The sequence below is a fragment of the Oncorhynchus masou genome, chromosome 5 (assembly GCF_036934945.1).
Source record: "Oncorhynchus masou masou isolate Uvic2021 chromosome 5, UVic_Omas_1.1, whole genome shotgun sequence".
NCBI classification, from domain to species: Eukaryota; Metazoa; Chordata; class Actinopteri; order Salmoniformes; family Salmonidae; genus Oncorhynchus; species Oncorhynchus masou.
Window position 1 is genome coordinate 47,064,264 of NC_088216.1, and position 13,102 is coordinate 47,077,365.

Sequence of the window (13,102 nt, forward strand, 5' to 3'; positions counted from 1 at the left end):
GCATAGTACTGAATTATAAAATGGTAGTACCAGTACAGAACCAGCACGTACCTCCACAGAGGATGATGGCGGCCACAAACAGGGCCAGGTCACTGTCGTCCAGCTCCAGGGCGTTGAACTTAACGGCAAACTCAAACTTGGGCTCCATGATCTCGCTAAAGGGCCGCCGCAGACTGCGCAGGAACTCCCGGGTCACAAAGCCCTTCCCGTTGGCCACCAGCAGCCCATCCTTGTTCATGAGCGAGGGAAGCATGGCGAAGATGGCCTCGTGCACGCCGTACTTCAACAGCGTCACCTGGTGGGGGGGAGAGAGAAGAGCAGCCTTAATATCACTAGTCCAACATCTCAAATTGTTTTTTTGTTTTTTTTAACTGGGTTTTTACACAGCATGTATACATGTTATGTTATATAGCCAACTATAGATGCCATTCCTGGCTGTACAATGACTCACCCAACAAAACTATGGATTGATGATTTGATTGAATGTTGCCTTACTGTACCTGATCTTGATTGATAATTGGTGTGTTCTTGTATATACCTGGTCGTTGAGGAAGAGGTCTACAAAGCCGGGGATGCTCTTGGCGAACTCCGTGAGCTCCCTGACCGTCTCCACCGTGGTGCACTGGCAGCGGTAGAACACGTGAACCCCTATCTCCTTGTTGGGCGGTGTCCCGTTAATCAGCTGGTTCCACACCAGCCCGTTTTCAGCCTGGTGCAACGAGTCCATGTCGTGGATCACGAAGGGCTACGGGGTGGAGAGGGGGGTTATTTAGTTAAGTAATAGCAGTATGACAACACTAAAACAGACCTTTCACTTGAAATTGCATTCTGTAAGGCCATTCTGCCTGGGCCTAGTTTAGGAAGACATAGTGTTTGCAGACAAGTCCCGTGTGGCTCAGTTGGTAGAGCATGAGGCTTGCAACGCCAGGGTTGTTGGTTCGATTCCATGGGGGACGAGTATGGGGAAGAAAAAAAACATGTAAAAATGTTACTAATGTAAGTAAGTTGCTCCGGATAAGAGTGTCTGCTAAATGACTAAAATGTAAATAAGCACACAGCCAACCTGTAAATCAACTCATGAAAAAGAGTAGGCTGTTCTGAGTGACACCGACACTTGGCCCATTGCCCTGTCCTCCACGATCTCAGACACAACAGTGATAAGGCATCAAGGCAAGCAGGGTTTTTACAACACATTCAACACAACGCTACTGGAGAGCAGAGGTGAAGTCAGTATAGCCGATGCTCCTTGGTGCTAAAGTGCCCTTCTGGAGTGTAGGCGACATTATTGTCACTTCGATTAGTGTGGATTGAAATGACAGAATCAAAAATGGCCATGGACACACTTGAAGTGCATGGAAATTACTTCAAGGCCCAATGCAGCAGCTACATTATAAAATCATTTCTGGGTAACAATTACAATGCCTTCAGAAAGTATTCACATCCTGAATTTTAAAATTGATTAAAATGTAGATGTGTCACTGGCACAATACCCCATAATGTCAAAGTATAATGATGTTTTTAAACATTATTACAAATTCATTAAAAAATGAAAAGCTGAAATGTCTTTAGTCAATAAGTTTTCAACCCCCTTGTTATCACTGGTATCTCTGTACTCCACACATACACATAATTGTAAGGTCCCTCAGCCGAGCAGTGAATTTCAAAACAGATTCAACCACACAGACCAGGGAGGTTTTCCAATAGTTCTTAAAGAAGAGCACCTATTGGTATATGGGTAAAAAAATTATTGAAAAGCAGACATTGAAAATCCCTTTGAGCTCAGGGATGCCACCATGAAGCCAAATGTGACTTTAAAACAGAGTTTAATGGCCAATAACAGACGTTGATTAAAGAAGCCCCCCCGCACCCCTCTGATGGGTTAAATGCGGAAGACACATTTTGGTTGAATGCATTCAGTTGTGAAACTGACTAGGTATCCCTTTTGCTTTTTTTTATTTTTTAAAGACGATATTCCAAAACATGCATCCTGTTTGCAACAAGGCACTAAAGTAATACTTAAAATGTGGCAAAGCAATTTACATTTTGTCCTGAATACAAAGTGTTGTATTGGATTTGCCACAAACACAACACATTACAGAGTACCAGTATGCTTATAACCGTTAAGGTCTGGATAAAACAGACCCAGAATGGACCAGTCTGCTTTCCACCAGACACTGGGAGATGAATTCACCTTTCAGCAGGACAATAACCTAAAAACACAAGGCCGCATCTACACTAGAGTCGCTTACCAAGAAGACAGTGAATGTTCCCGAGTGTCCGTTTGGACTTACATCTGCATGAAATATATGTCAAGACCTGAAAATGGTTGTCCAGCAATAACCACCAACCAATTTGACAGAGCTTGAAGAAATTTGAAAATAATCAAATGGGCAAAAAATGTACAATCCAGGCATGCAAAGCTCTTAGCAACTTACCCAGAAAGACTCACAGCTGTAATCACTGCCAAATGTGATTCTAACATGCAGTGCCTCAGAGGTGTGAATACTTACTTAAATTAGATATTTCTGTATTTAAATTTTCAAAACATTTGCAAACATTCCTAAAAACATTCCTAAAATCACTTTGCCATTATGGGGTGTGTTGATCGGTGAGAAAAAAGGAAGATTTAATCCATTTTGATTTCAGGCTGTGACAACAAAATGTTGAATAAGTCAAGGGGTGTGAATACTTTATGAAGGGACTGTATGCATAATATTGACATATGTATATTGTATTGAGCTGACCTGGTGTTAATGCATTATATGTATCATTTTTACATATGGATACAGTACTGAGCTGGTGTTAAAGTATTATATTTCATTTACATATGGATACGCTACCGGGCTGGAGCTATTCTTGCCGGTGAGGATGCTGCGAGCTTTCTTCTTGGTCATGTTGAGGTTCTTCAGGTAGGCGTTGTTGACCCGCTTGGCCAGGGATTTGAGGTCCGAGCCGTTGGGGTTGGTGGTCGGGGCCGTATCTCCCGCCAGAAGGCCCGCCACCAGCTTCCTCTTCTCCGCCTCCGGCATGCGGCCGTACCGGATCGCTGGGAACAACCAGGAAAACCCCTATCAGTGTACATCCATAAATTGGGTATGCTCACAGGGTACACATCCTTAACTTTGTCTAAAGTGAAAATGAGGGAACGGAAAGGTGATCGGTGTGTGTGTGTGTGTGTGTGTCTCACCGTCGTGGGACATGCCCAGCAGCAGGCACTTCTGGAAGCGGCAGTACTGGCACTTGTTCCTGCTCTTCTTCTGGATCTTACAGCTGCGCTCACAGCGCTCGTACTCCAGCTTCATACGGATGGTCCGGCGGAAAAAGCCCTGAGAGAAAGAGTAAGCAAAGGCTGAATAAAATAAAAAAGCTAAAATGTATACAGTGCCATGCGAAAGTATTCGGCCCCCTTGAACTTTGCGACCTTTTGCCACATTTCAGGCTTCAAACATAAAGATATAAAACTGTATTTTTTTGTGAAGAATCAACAACAAGTGGGACACAATCATGAAGTGGAACGACATTTATTGGATATTTCAAACTTTTTTAACAAATCAAAAACTGAAAAATTGGCTGTGCAAAATTATTCAGCCCCTTTACTTTCAGTGCAGCAAACTCTCTCCAGAAGTTCAGTGAGGATCTCTGAATGATCCAATGTTGACCTAAATGACTAATGATGATAAATACAACCCACCTGTGTGTAATCAAGTCTCCGTATAAATGCACCTGCACACATTGAACTTTTTGGCAACAATGCAAAACGTTATGTTTGGCGTAAAAGCAACACAGCTCAACACCCTGAACACACCATACCCACTGTCAAACATGGTGGTGGCAGCATCATGGTTTGGGCCTGCTTTTCTTCAGCAGGGACAGGGAAGATGGATGGAGCCAAATACAGGACCATTCTGGAAGAAAACCTGATGGAGTCTGCAAAATACTGGGACAGAGATTTGTCTTCCCACAAGACAATGATCCAAAACATAAAGCAAAATCTACAATGGAATGGTTCAAAAATAAACATATCCAGGTGTTTGAATGGCCAAGTCAAAGTCCAGACCTGAATCCAATCGAGAATCTGTGGAAAGAACTGAAAACTGCTGTTCACAAATGCTCTCCATCCAACCTCACTGAGCTCGAGCTGTTTTGCAAGGAGGAATAGGAAAAAATTTCAGTCTCTCAATGTGCAAAACTGATAGAGACATACCCCAAGCGACTTACAGCTGTAATCGCAGCAAAAGGTGGCGCTACAAAGTATTAACTTAAGGGGGCTGAATAATTTTGCACGCCCAATTTTTCAGTTTTTGATTTGTTAAAAAAGTTTGAAATATCCAATAAATGTCGTTCCACTTCATGATTGTGTCCCACTTGTTGTTGATTCTTCACAAAAAAATACAGTTTTATATCTTTATGTTTGAAGCCTGAAATGTGGCAAAAGGTCGCAAAGTTCAAGGGGGCCGAATACTTTCGCAAGGCACTGTATTAGATAGACATTTTTAAATGATTAGATATAAAGAGCAGCAGATTTGATTGGAAAAGTGCAAAGGTCAGATTTATGAATTATGCAGTGGGCGACTCCAAAACACTGACACCCTGGGAGTCTCCTGGGATGTCCTCATGCCTTCCCTCATGGCTTCCTCACCTTGCAGCCTTCACAGGCGTGTACTCCGTAGTGGAACCCCGAGGCTTTGTCTCCACAGATCCGACATTCCACGTTGATCCCGGCCCCCGTCCCTTCCTCTCGACCCAGGAAGAGCTGGTCCGACAGCGATGGAGACGACGTCTGGGACAGATCTGGAGACGGAGAGAGGTTCTGTTATTACATGGTCCTTTCTGAGTTTAACTAGGGACCGGAGTTTGTCCTGATCACATGACCAGACAAGGAACATCTCCTCATATAAAATGTCTTGGTATTATATTTTGGACTAGTGAAAAGGTCCAATTACTCATATTTCACAATCCACATTAAACGTGTGTAATATGAAAGCATTGAATGAATTTCTCTGTAATACTGGAATGACCGTACAGAGCTGAACGTAAGACAAGGACGAGACTCGAGTCAAGACTACAAACTAAAAAGTTATTGTTGGTGACACCAGTCTGGACAGTCTGTATAGTATTTATTTGGCTCTGGGTATGACTGGGCTGTGTCAATTTACCAACGCCACCTCAAGATGTTATGTATATGTGCAATGTGAGCTGTGTGTGCTCATGTCCATGTTTCTATATGTGCGAGTGTGTCAGGAATCTGCTGGTGTGTTCCAGCCAGTTCCTCCCTGGGGTTTGATCTCTGCTGCTGCCTGCCAAAGAGTTCTCCCAGTGGAGCCCAGGAGGTATGCCAAGAATGCTAATGGTTCGGAGACCCCATGGAATTACACTGGCTAGGAGGGACAATCAGATCTCAAGTTACGTTCCATTTCAGAATATAGAACCATGCAAGTTTTATTATGTTCTAACCATGAGTTCTGTTGCATCTGTTCTGTTTCAAGGGGGATGTCGCAACACCCTATTTAGAAGTAGAATGGCAAGGAGGGACATTCCGTTTTAAGGCCACGTTCCATTTCAGAAACTGGAACCGAGTGCGTTCTGTTCTATCCACTCTGTTACAGAACTAGAGTAGGTAGGACGGACAATACACCTCAATGTAACCATGTTAGAACCATGTTACAACCATGTTACAGGTGTTCTATTCTATCCGTTCTAATTCTAGGATAAAAACCTGAGGGCTGCGCTGCTAGGCCAAGATGAAAGCATGGGAAACCCAGCACAGTCGGGGCAGGCAGGTTGGGCGACGTTGGGCCACACAACAGGAGAGACAGGGGCTCTGAGTTCCTCTGTGTGGGAGGAGAGGCCTAGGCGCCTGAGGAATTTATCACGAGGAGAAGTAACACCGCAAGAGCAGACTGACCAAGACCAGCATGGGTGGTGCTCCATGCCATGCCTCCTCCATGACCACTTTCCTCTGAGGCTTTTTCCTCAATTCATCATTCCTCACATCTCTCCTTGACTCCTTCCCAAAACCCATTGGAGGAGAAGATCAGAAGGGAGGTACCTTGGATTTTCTCCAAAACGGCTTAGGAGGAGGCGAGGACAGAGGATGCAAAGAATGAGCCATAGTGCGCATGCGTGACAGTCAGTCCAAAAAGAGGGTTTTAATGACAGGGGAATTCAGTCAACTTGCTTTTCTATTTGTATAACCTAGATTCTGCTTAACAGCATTAAACATGAAGCCCCTGATTGCCGCCTTTGAGGTTGTTTTTTCCTCTCCAAAAGTCACATGCAGGACACACACTGTGTAGCTCTGGTGTGGTTTTCCATCTCTGGTGTTTTTCCCCCCCATGGTCATCATTTAAAGGAGCCATCAGCAGTTGCGACATACATTTTTTTAAACCACATGCACACACACACACACCTCTCACTCTCTATTGATTCCCAAAGAACATTATTAATGAATGCCTCACGAACTGTCATACCATCAGAACCCAAAATATAAGTTTGTTTTACGCCAAAGTTTGTAAACAAGGTAAATGTAAATAAGTACTGTATAGCCACAAAACATGGTTAAAACTATCATTTTGATATCATGGAGGGTCAGTCATTGCATCCATAGCTCGGTCTATGAATTTGAAAGTGGTTACATTTTACCAGCCCCATCCTTCAGCTTTTCACCGAAACAGGGGTGGGTAAACCACTTTGTTATTGTTTCTATACTGCTGATTGCAGCTTTAAGAATGATGGTTGCCTGTTGCTCACCACCTGAGAAGAGTGTTATTATAGTCAGTGACAGAGCCTGTTGCCGTGGTGTGACAGAGCCTGTTGCCGTTTCGAGGTTAACACTAGATGTTGCTTGTCTGCAGCGATACGGTTTACCTGAAGCCCAGGTACAGTGTGTAATACACATTGATCTTGAGAAACCAAAAAGCCTAATAGAGCAGAGTGTAGTCAGACTCATTCTCAATGTTTACAGAAAAAAAACCTTAACCGAAAGAGCTCAACTGGTCTGACCTCCGTACTAGACCACAGCCTATCCACACTCCGGTTCTTTTGCGAATTCGCCATCTCCCACCTGCCAAGGCAAACACAAGCATAGCTTTACTGGCCCGAGATGAACATGTAGGTTGGCAGAGCTGGGAGAGGAGGCCAAATCTGACCGGAATGTAGGAAATAGAAACGTATCCTATAAAGAAGAGTAAAGTAAAGAATTTCTGGACCAGAGTTTCCCAAACTCAGGGGCCACTGGTGGAGGAAAGTGGGTACAGTAGCTGGCTGGTCTGACAGTGGTTGGTATGATGGCTCAGAGGGACAGCAGCTCAACGTTAAAAACACCAACTCAGAGCCCTATACCGGGACACACTAAACTGCTCCATGTACTGAGGATATGTGTGGTTAAGTGCGCATGTGTGCGTATATGTGGATTGTGGATTAGAGATAACAATCTCTCGGCCGTTAAACAAAAACAAACAGCTCTCCGTATCAAAAGGGTATCTGTATCTGGAGGAGAAGTCAGTGGCCCCTCACAAGGACACATGGCTGGCCATTCTAAAAAACGTTTGTTGGCGAACTATTCCTGCAGATTAAGTTAAGGCTACTTGCCGACTGTTTGTTTATAAGGTAGGCTAAGTCAAGGTTGTGAAGGAGTATTGTAAAGCATATTGTGATACAAAACGTTTAAATAAAGTTTGATTTGTTATTTTTCAAACCCTGTTTGAGCCATCACAGCTGGGTATGAAACATGTCCGCCCAGCTCAAATCTGTGTCAAGGGAAACCAGATTTTAACACTGGGGAGTCTTTTCTGAGTAGCTCCATGACGCTTCAAAAATAGATCAAGTGTGTTACGTGAGAAGGCATTGTTGCAGTCTTTGGACCTCCTGTGAGGATTTCATCATGACCCAGCAAAGTGACTTCTTCTCACCACAATCTCAATGGACAATTCATTTTTGCAATGTAATAGTCAAATAAAGCGCTCTCTTTACAAGCATGGTCACGTCAGCCCGTCGCACTGTAGGTTGTCCTCCATAGGCCTTACTCAGATGAAGTATAATGGACCCCGATTCCAACCTGAGTTAAGCGTGCTAAAAAAGAACATAATTCCCTTTTTATACACATCTCTTTAAACGTATTCTAACCCCGAACTTAAGAATGAGAATAGCATGCTATTCACCCGCTATTCTGTTTGGGGTGGAGATCTGAGAAATGAAGGTGTGGCGGAGGTGTGTCTACGGATAAGCTGTATTCTGACCTTGACTTAATTCCACCACCTTTATGCACAAGGAGACTATGAATATGGTCGAGGGAACCTGTCGGTTCAAAGTGGAAAAAGCATGTATTTGTCCCCGATATAAATAACAGCATTCTCCATGCAGAGTAATTTCTAAATGGAGAAGAGCTATTGATAAGAGCTAGGTAAACGAGTAGTCCATTTCGAGAAGGGGATTGTAAGTGCACATAGCAATCGTTTTAGACTATTTTTCCTTATGATCCCTGGAGACAAATATGAAACCAGCAAACTGAAAAATCATTCAAATGACATGCATTACGGACCCTTTTCCACAGAGAAATGGGCTATAAACAGCTGTGCCGTTATTCCGAATAATAATTGTATGTCCTCATTTACGAGGAAGACATTTGGACACCCAAGCTATTAGGTTTCTGTGGGGAATAAAACAGCAGAGTTGATTCATGCGCTTTAGAATGGTTCAATTATAGCCTGTGTTGTGGACTTGTCTCAGTTTTACTTAAATTTCTAATCATGTTCAATATTTGCCACTGTCAGGAGCCACCGTCAGTAATACCCACATACATTTATAAACCGTCACTTTGGTGTTAGTTGTTTAAAAATGTACAGTTTATATTTTGGATCATTCCGTTGACCTTTCCTGTGTCAAGTCTGTAAGTTGTTCCTGAGTGTCACAAGCTTTAGTGGATCATATTAGGCTAACGTTGTGCAATAACGTTGGGACATGTAGCCTATTTTAATCATTATGGAACCCAGACCACACATAGGAGACTAAACTCGGGGGACGATTCACGACGACTGGACCCGTTGTCATACAGTTCCATGATCAGAGAGAATTAGGGTAGATTTATAGAACTATAGTTCAATCCCTATTGTACCATTTCCCCCCCTACCATCCAATATTTCATGGCTATGACAACTTTCAGGATGAATCAAACCACTAGTTTTTATTTGTCAATATATTTTGACCGTAAAGGCTCTCCAAACCTGTTTTTTTAATTCATACTTACTTTCCTAAACCTAAAATGTACCGAAAATAATCTACAAGAGTATTTTTAAATCTACTAGTTGGTGCTGAAACAGAAACAACGATGGATAGATGGCAGTCTTTAATTGATCCCTATTTTCTGAAACCGTTCGATGTATTGTAGACTGTCAACAAAATTCTAATAAAAAAAAAGGTACACCGTATTGAAAAGGGACAGCTTAAGATACATTGTTAATCTGTTGAATTGATTCAGTGCGCACAAGGGAACATCGCCTGCAAAGCATGTTAAGTGACTGAATAAGAGAAGTCTGAATACCAAATACTGAGAAGTACATAGGAAAAGCGTGTGTAGGAAAGGCGTAAATTCTTAATTCGGATTCTGCTCCTAAGTCTTTTTGCTGTAAAACAATGACAGGCTACTGAGCACCATTTGTCTCTCAGAGTATAAACACAGACAAAATGGAGGTAAAGGCCGACTGTACAGTCAAAACAGTTCTAGATTGCAACATTGACTTCTAGATCAGCACACCGTTTTAAATCAGCACAGCAAGTTCTAGATCAAAATCAAATCTCATTTTCCACATGCTTCACAAACAGGTGTAAACGAACAGTGAAATGCTTACTACCAAGTAATTTTCCAACAACGCAGAGTTAGAGATAAAGAATTTAAAAAATTATAATATTGACATGAGGAATACATACACAGTGAATAACTAATAACAATAATGAGTAAAAATAACATGGCTATATACAGGGAGTATCAGGTAATAACATGCTATATACAGGGAGTACCAGTACCGAGTTGATGTGCAGGCATAAGAGGTAATTGAGGTAGCTATGTACTTCGAGGTCGACCGATTAAATCGGAATGGCCGGTTAATTATGGCCGATTTCAAGTTCATAACAATCGTAAATCGTTATTTTTGGACACCGATGTGCCGACTTAAAAATAAATAAAAAAAATATATTTTATACCTTTATTTAACTAGGCAAGTCAGTTAAGAACACATTCTTATTTTCAATGACGGCCTAGGAACAGTGGGTTAATAATTGCCTCGTTCAGGTGCAGAACGACAGATTTTCACCTTGTCAGCACAGGGGATTCAATCTTGCAACCTTACAGTTAACTAGTCCAACGCAATAATGACCTGCCTCTCTCTCGTTGCACTCCACAAGGAGACTGCCTGTTAAGCGAATGCAGTAAGCCAAGGTAAATTGCTAGCTAGCATTAAACTTATCTTATAAAAAACAAATTAATCATAATCACTAGTTAACTACACATGGTTGATGATATTACTAGATATTATCTAGCGTGTCCTGCGTTGCATATAATCTGACTGAGCATACAAGTATCTAAGTATCTGACTGAACGGTGGTAGGCAGAAGCAGGCGCGTAAACATTCATTCAAACAGCACTTTCGTGCGTTTTGCCAGCAGCTCTTCGTTGTGCATCAAGCATTGCGCTGTTTATGACTTCCGTGATGAGGCTGGTGTAACCGAAGTGAAATGGCTAGCTAGTTAGCACGCGCTAACAGTTTCAAACATCACTCACTCTGAGCGTTCTAGTAGTTGTTCCCCTTGCTCTGCATGGGTAACGCTGCTTCGATGGTGGCTGTTGTCGTTGTGTTGCTGGTTCGAGCCCAGGGAGGAGCGAGGAGAGGGACGAAAGCTATACTGTTACACTGGCAATATTAAAGTGCCTATAAGAACATCCAATTGTCAAAAGGTTAATGAAATACAAATGGTATAGAGGGAAATAGTCCTATAATAACTAACTACAACCTAAAACTTCTTACCTGGGAATATCGAAGACTCATGTTGAAAGGAACAACCAGCTTTCATATGTTCTTATGTTCTGAGCAAGAACTGAAACGTTAGCTTTCATAGCACATATTGCACTTTTACTTTGTTTTTGCATTATTTAAACCAAATTGAACATGTTTCATTATTTACTTGAGGCTAAATTGATTTGATTGATGTATTATATTAAGTTAAAATAAGTGTTCATTCAGTATTGTTGTAATTTATTTGTAATATTACAAATAAATAAAATAATTTTAAAATAAAAATCGTCTGATTAATCGGTATCGTCTTTATTGGTCTTCCAATAATCGGTATCGGCATTGAAAAATCATAATCGGTCGACCTCTAGTACATATACACTGAGTATACAAATCATTATGCTCTTTCCATGACAGACTGACCGGGTGAAAGTTATGATCCCTTATTGATGTCAAATCAGTGTAGATGAAGGGGAGGAGACCGGTTAAAGGAGGAGCTTAAGCCTTGAGAATATTGAGACATGGATTGTGTTTGTACACTACCGTTGACAAGTTTGGGGTCACTTAGAAATGTCCTTGTTTTTGAAAGAAAAGCAAATGTTTTGTCCATTAAAATAACATCAAATTGATCAGAAATACAGTGAAGACATTGTTTATGTTATAAACGACTATTGGAGCTGGAAACAGCAGATTTTCTATGGAATATCTACATAGGCATAGAGGCCCATTATCAGCAACCATCACTCCTGTGTTCCAATGGCACGTTGTGTTAGCAAATCCAAGTTTTATCATTTTAAAAGACTAATTGGTCATTAGAAAACCCTTTTGCAATTATGTTAGCACAGCTGAAAACTGTTGTTCTGATTAAAGAAGCAATAAAACTGGCCTTCCATAGACTAGTTGAGTAACTGGAGCATTGTAATTTGTGAGTTTGATTACAGGCTCACAATGGCCAGAAACAAAGACTTTCTTCTGAAACTCAGTCTATTCTTGTTCTGAGAAACGAAGGATATTCAATGCGAGAAATTGACAGAAACTGAAGACCTCGTACAACGCTGTGTACTACTCCCTTCACAGAACAGCACAAAATGCCTCTAACCAGAATAGAAAGAGTGGGAGGCCCTGGGGCACAACTGAGCAAGAGGACAAGTAAATTAGAGTGTCTAGTTTGAGAAACAGAAGCCTCACAAGTGCTCAACTGGCAGCTTCATTAAATAGTACCCACAAAACACCAGTCTCAATGTCAACAGTGAAGAGGCGACTCCGGGATTCTCTGGCCTTCTAGGCAGAGTTGCAAAGAAAAAGCCACATCTCAGACTGGCCAACAAAAAGCAATGATTAAGATGGGAAAAAGAAGACACTGGACCAAGGAAGATTGGAAAAAAGTGTTATGGACAGACAAAACTAAGTTTGAGGTGTTCGCATCAGAAGAACATTCGTGAACCACAAAAAAAATGAAAATATGTAAAGCATGGTGGAGTCAATGTTATGGTCTGGGGGTGCTTTGGTGGTGATAAAGGGAGATTTGTACAGGGTAAAAGGGACCTTGAGAAGTGTTTGGAATGGAGCGATAGGAAGGCTATCACTACAATTTCCATCCTACAAAAGGACGATGACAAAAAGCACAGCTCCAAACTATGCAATAACTATTTAGGAAAGAAGCAGTCAGCTGGTATTCTGTCTATAATGGAGTGGCCAGCACAGTCACCAGATCCCAACCCTATTGAGCTGTTGTGGGAGCAGCTTGACCAAGTGCCAATTTTTCCAATTCCCCTGACTCTTATTTTGGTGATGGTTGGTTCTCAGATTATAATAATAAATATAATACAAATATAATAAATAAATAAATATATATGTATATATTATCCTTTCTACATACTTTATATTTGGTTTACAGACTTTGTATTTTTAGGGTTTTTAATGACAGAAAAATCCCCGTTGTCATGATAATTACGTGCCGATACGATATGCATCCCAAGATTTTAAATGCGATTTGATAGTGATTTTATTGCTATTTTATGTTCCAAACATATTTCTCATGTATGCTGCAGCGGGACAAGAGACCGCCATTAGTCATGGAAATAGGTGCTGAACACAAA

The 13,102-nt window shown here is 41.6% G+C and overlaps 1 protein-coding gene across 2 annotated transcripts in view; it reads right to left on the reverse strand.

Moving 5' to 3' along the window:
- Nucleotides 1–13,102, reverse strand: part of LOC135539708 (peroxisome proliferator-activated receptor delta-like) — a 43,187-nt gene that overhangs the window by 5,317 nt on the left and 24,768 nt on the right. Inside the window, exons 3-7 of one of the 2 annotated variants that reach the window (XM_064965765.1) lie at nucleotides 4,640–4,791; nucleotides 3,188–3,326; nucleotides 2,841–3,046; nucleotides 539–745; nucleotides 52–295 (exon numbers count right to left, since the gene is read on the reverse strand). In XM_064965765.1, the coding sequence (XP_064821837.1) occupies nucleotides 52–295; nucleotides 539–745; nucleotides 2,841–3,046; nucleotides 3,188–3,326; nucleotides 4,640–4,791 (948 nt within the window). Of the gene's footprint in view, nucleotides 1–51; nucleotides 296–538; nucleotides 746–2,825; nucleotides 3,047–3,187; nucleotides 3,327–4,639; nucleotides 4,792–13,102 lie in introns of both variants that reach the window. The other variant, XM_064965764.1, reaches the window with a different exon arrangement.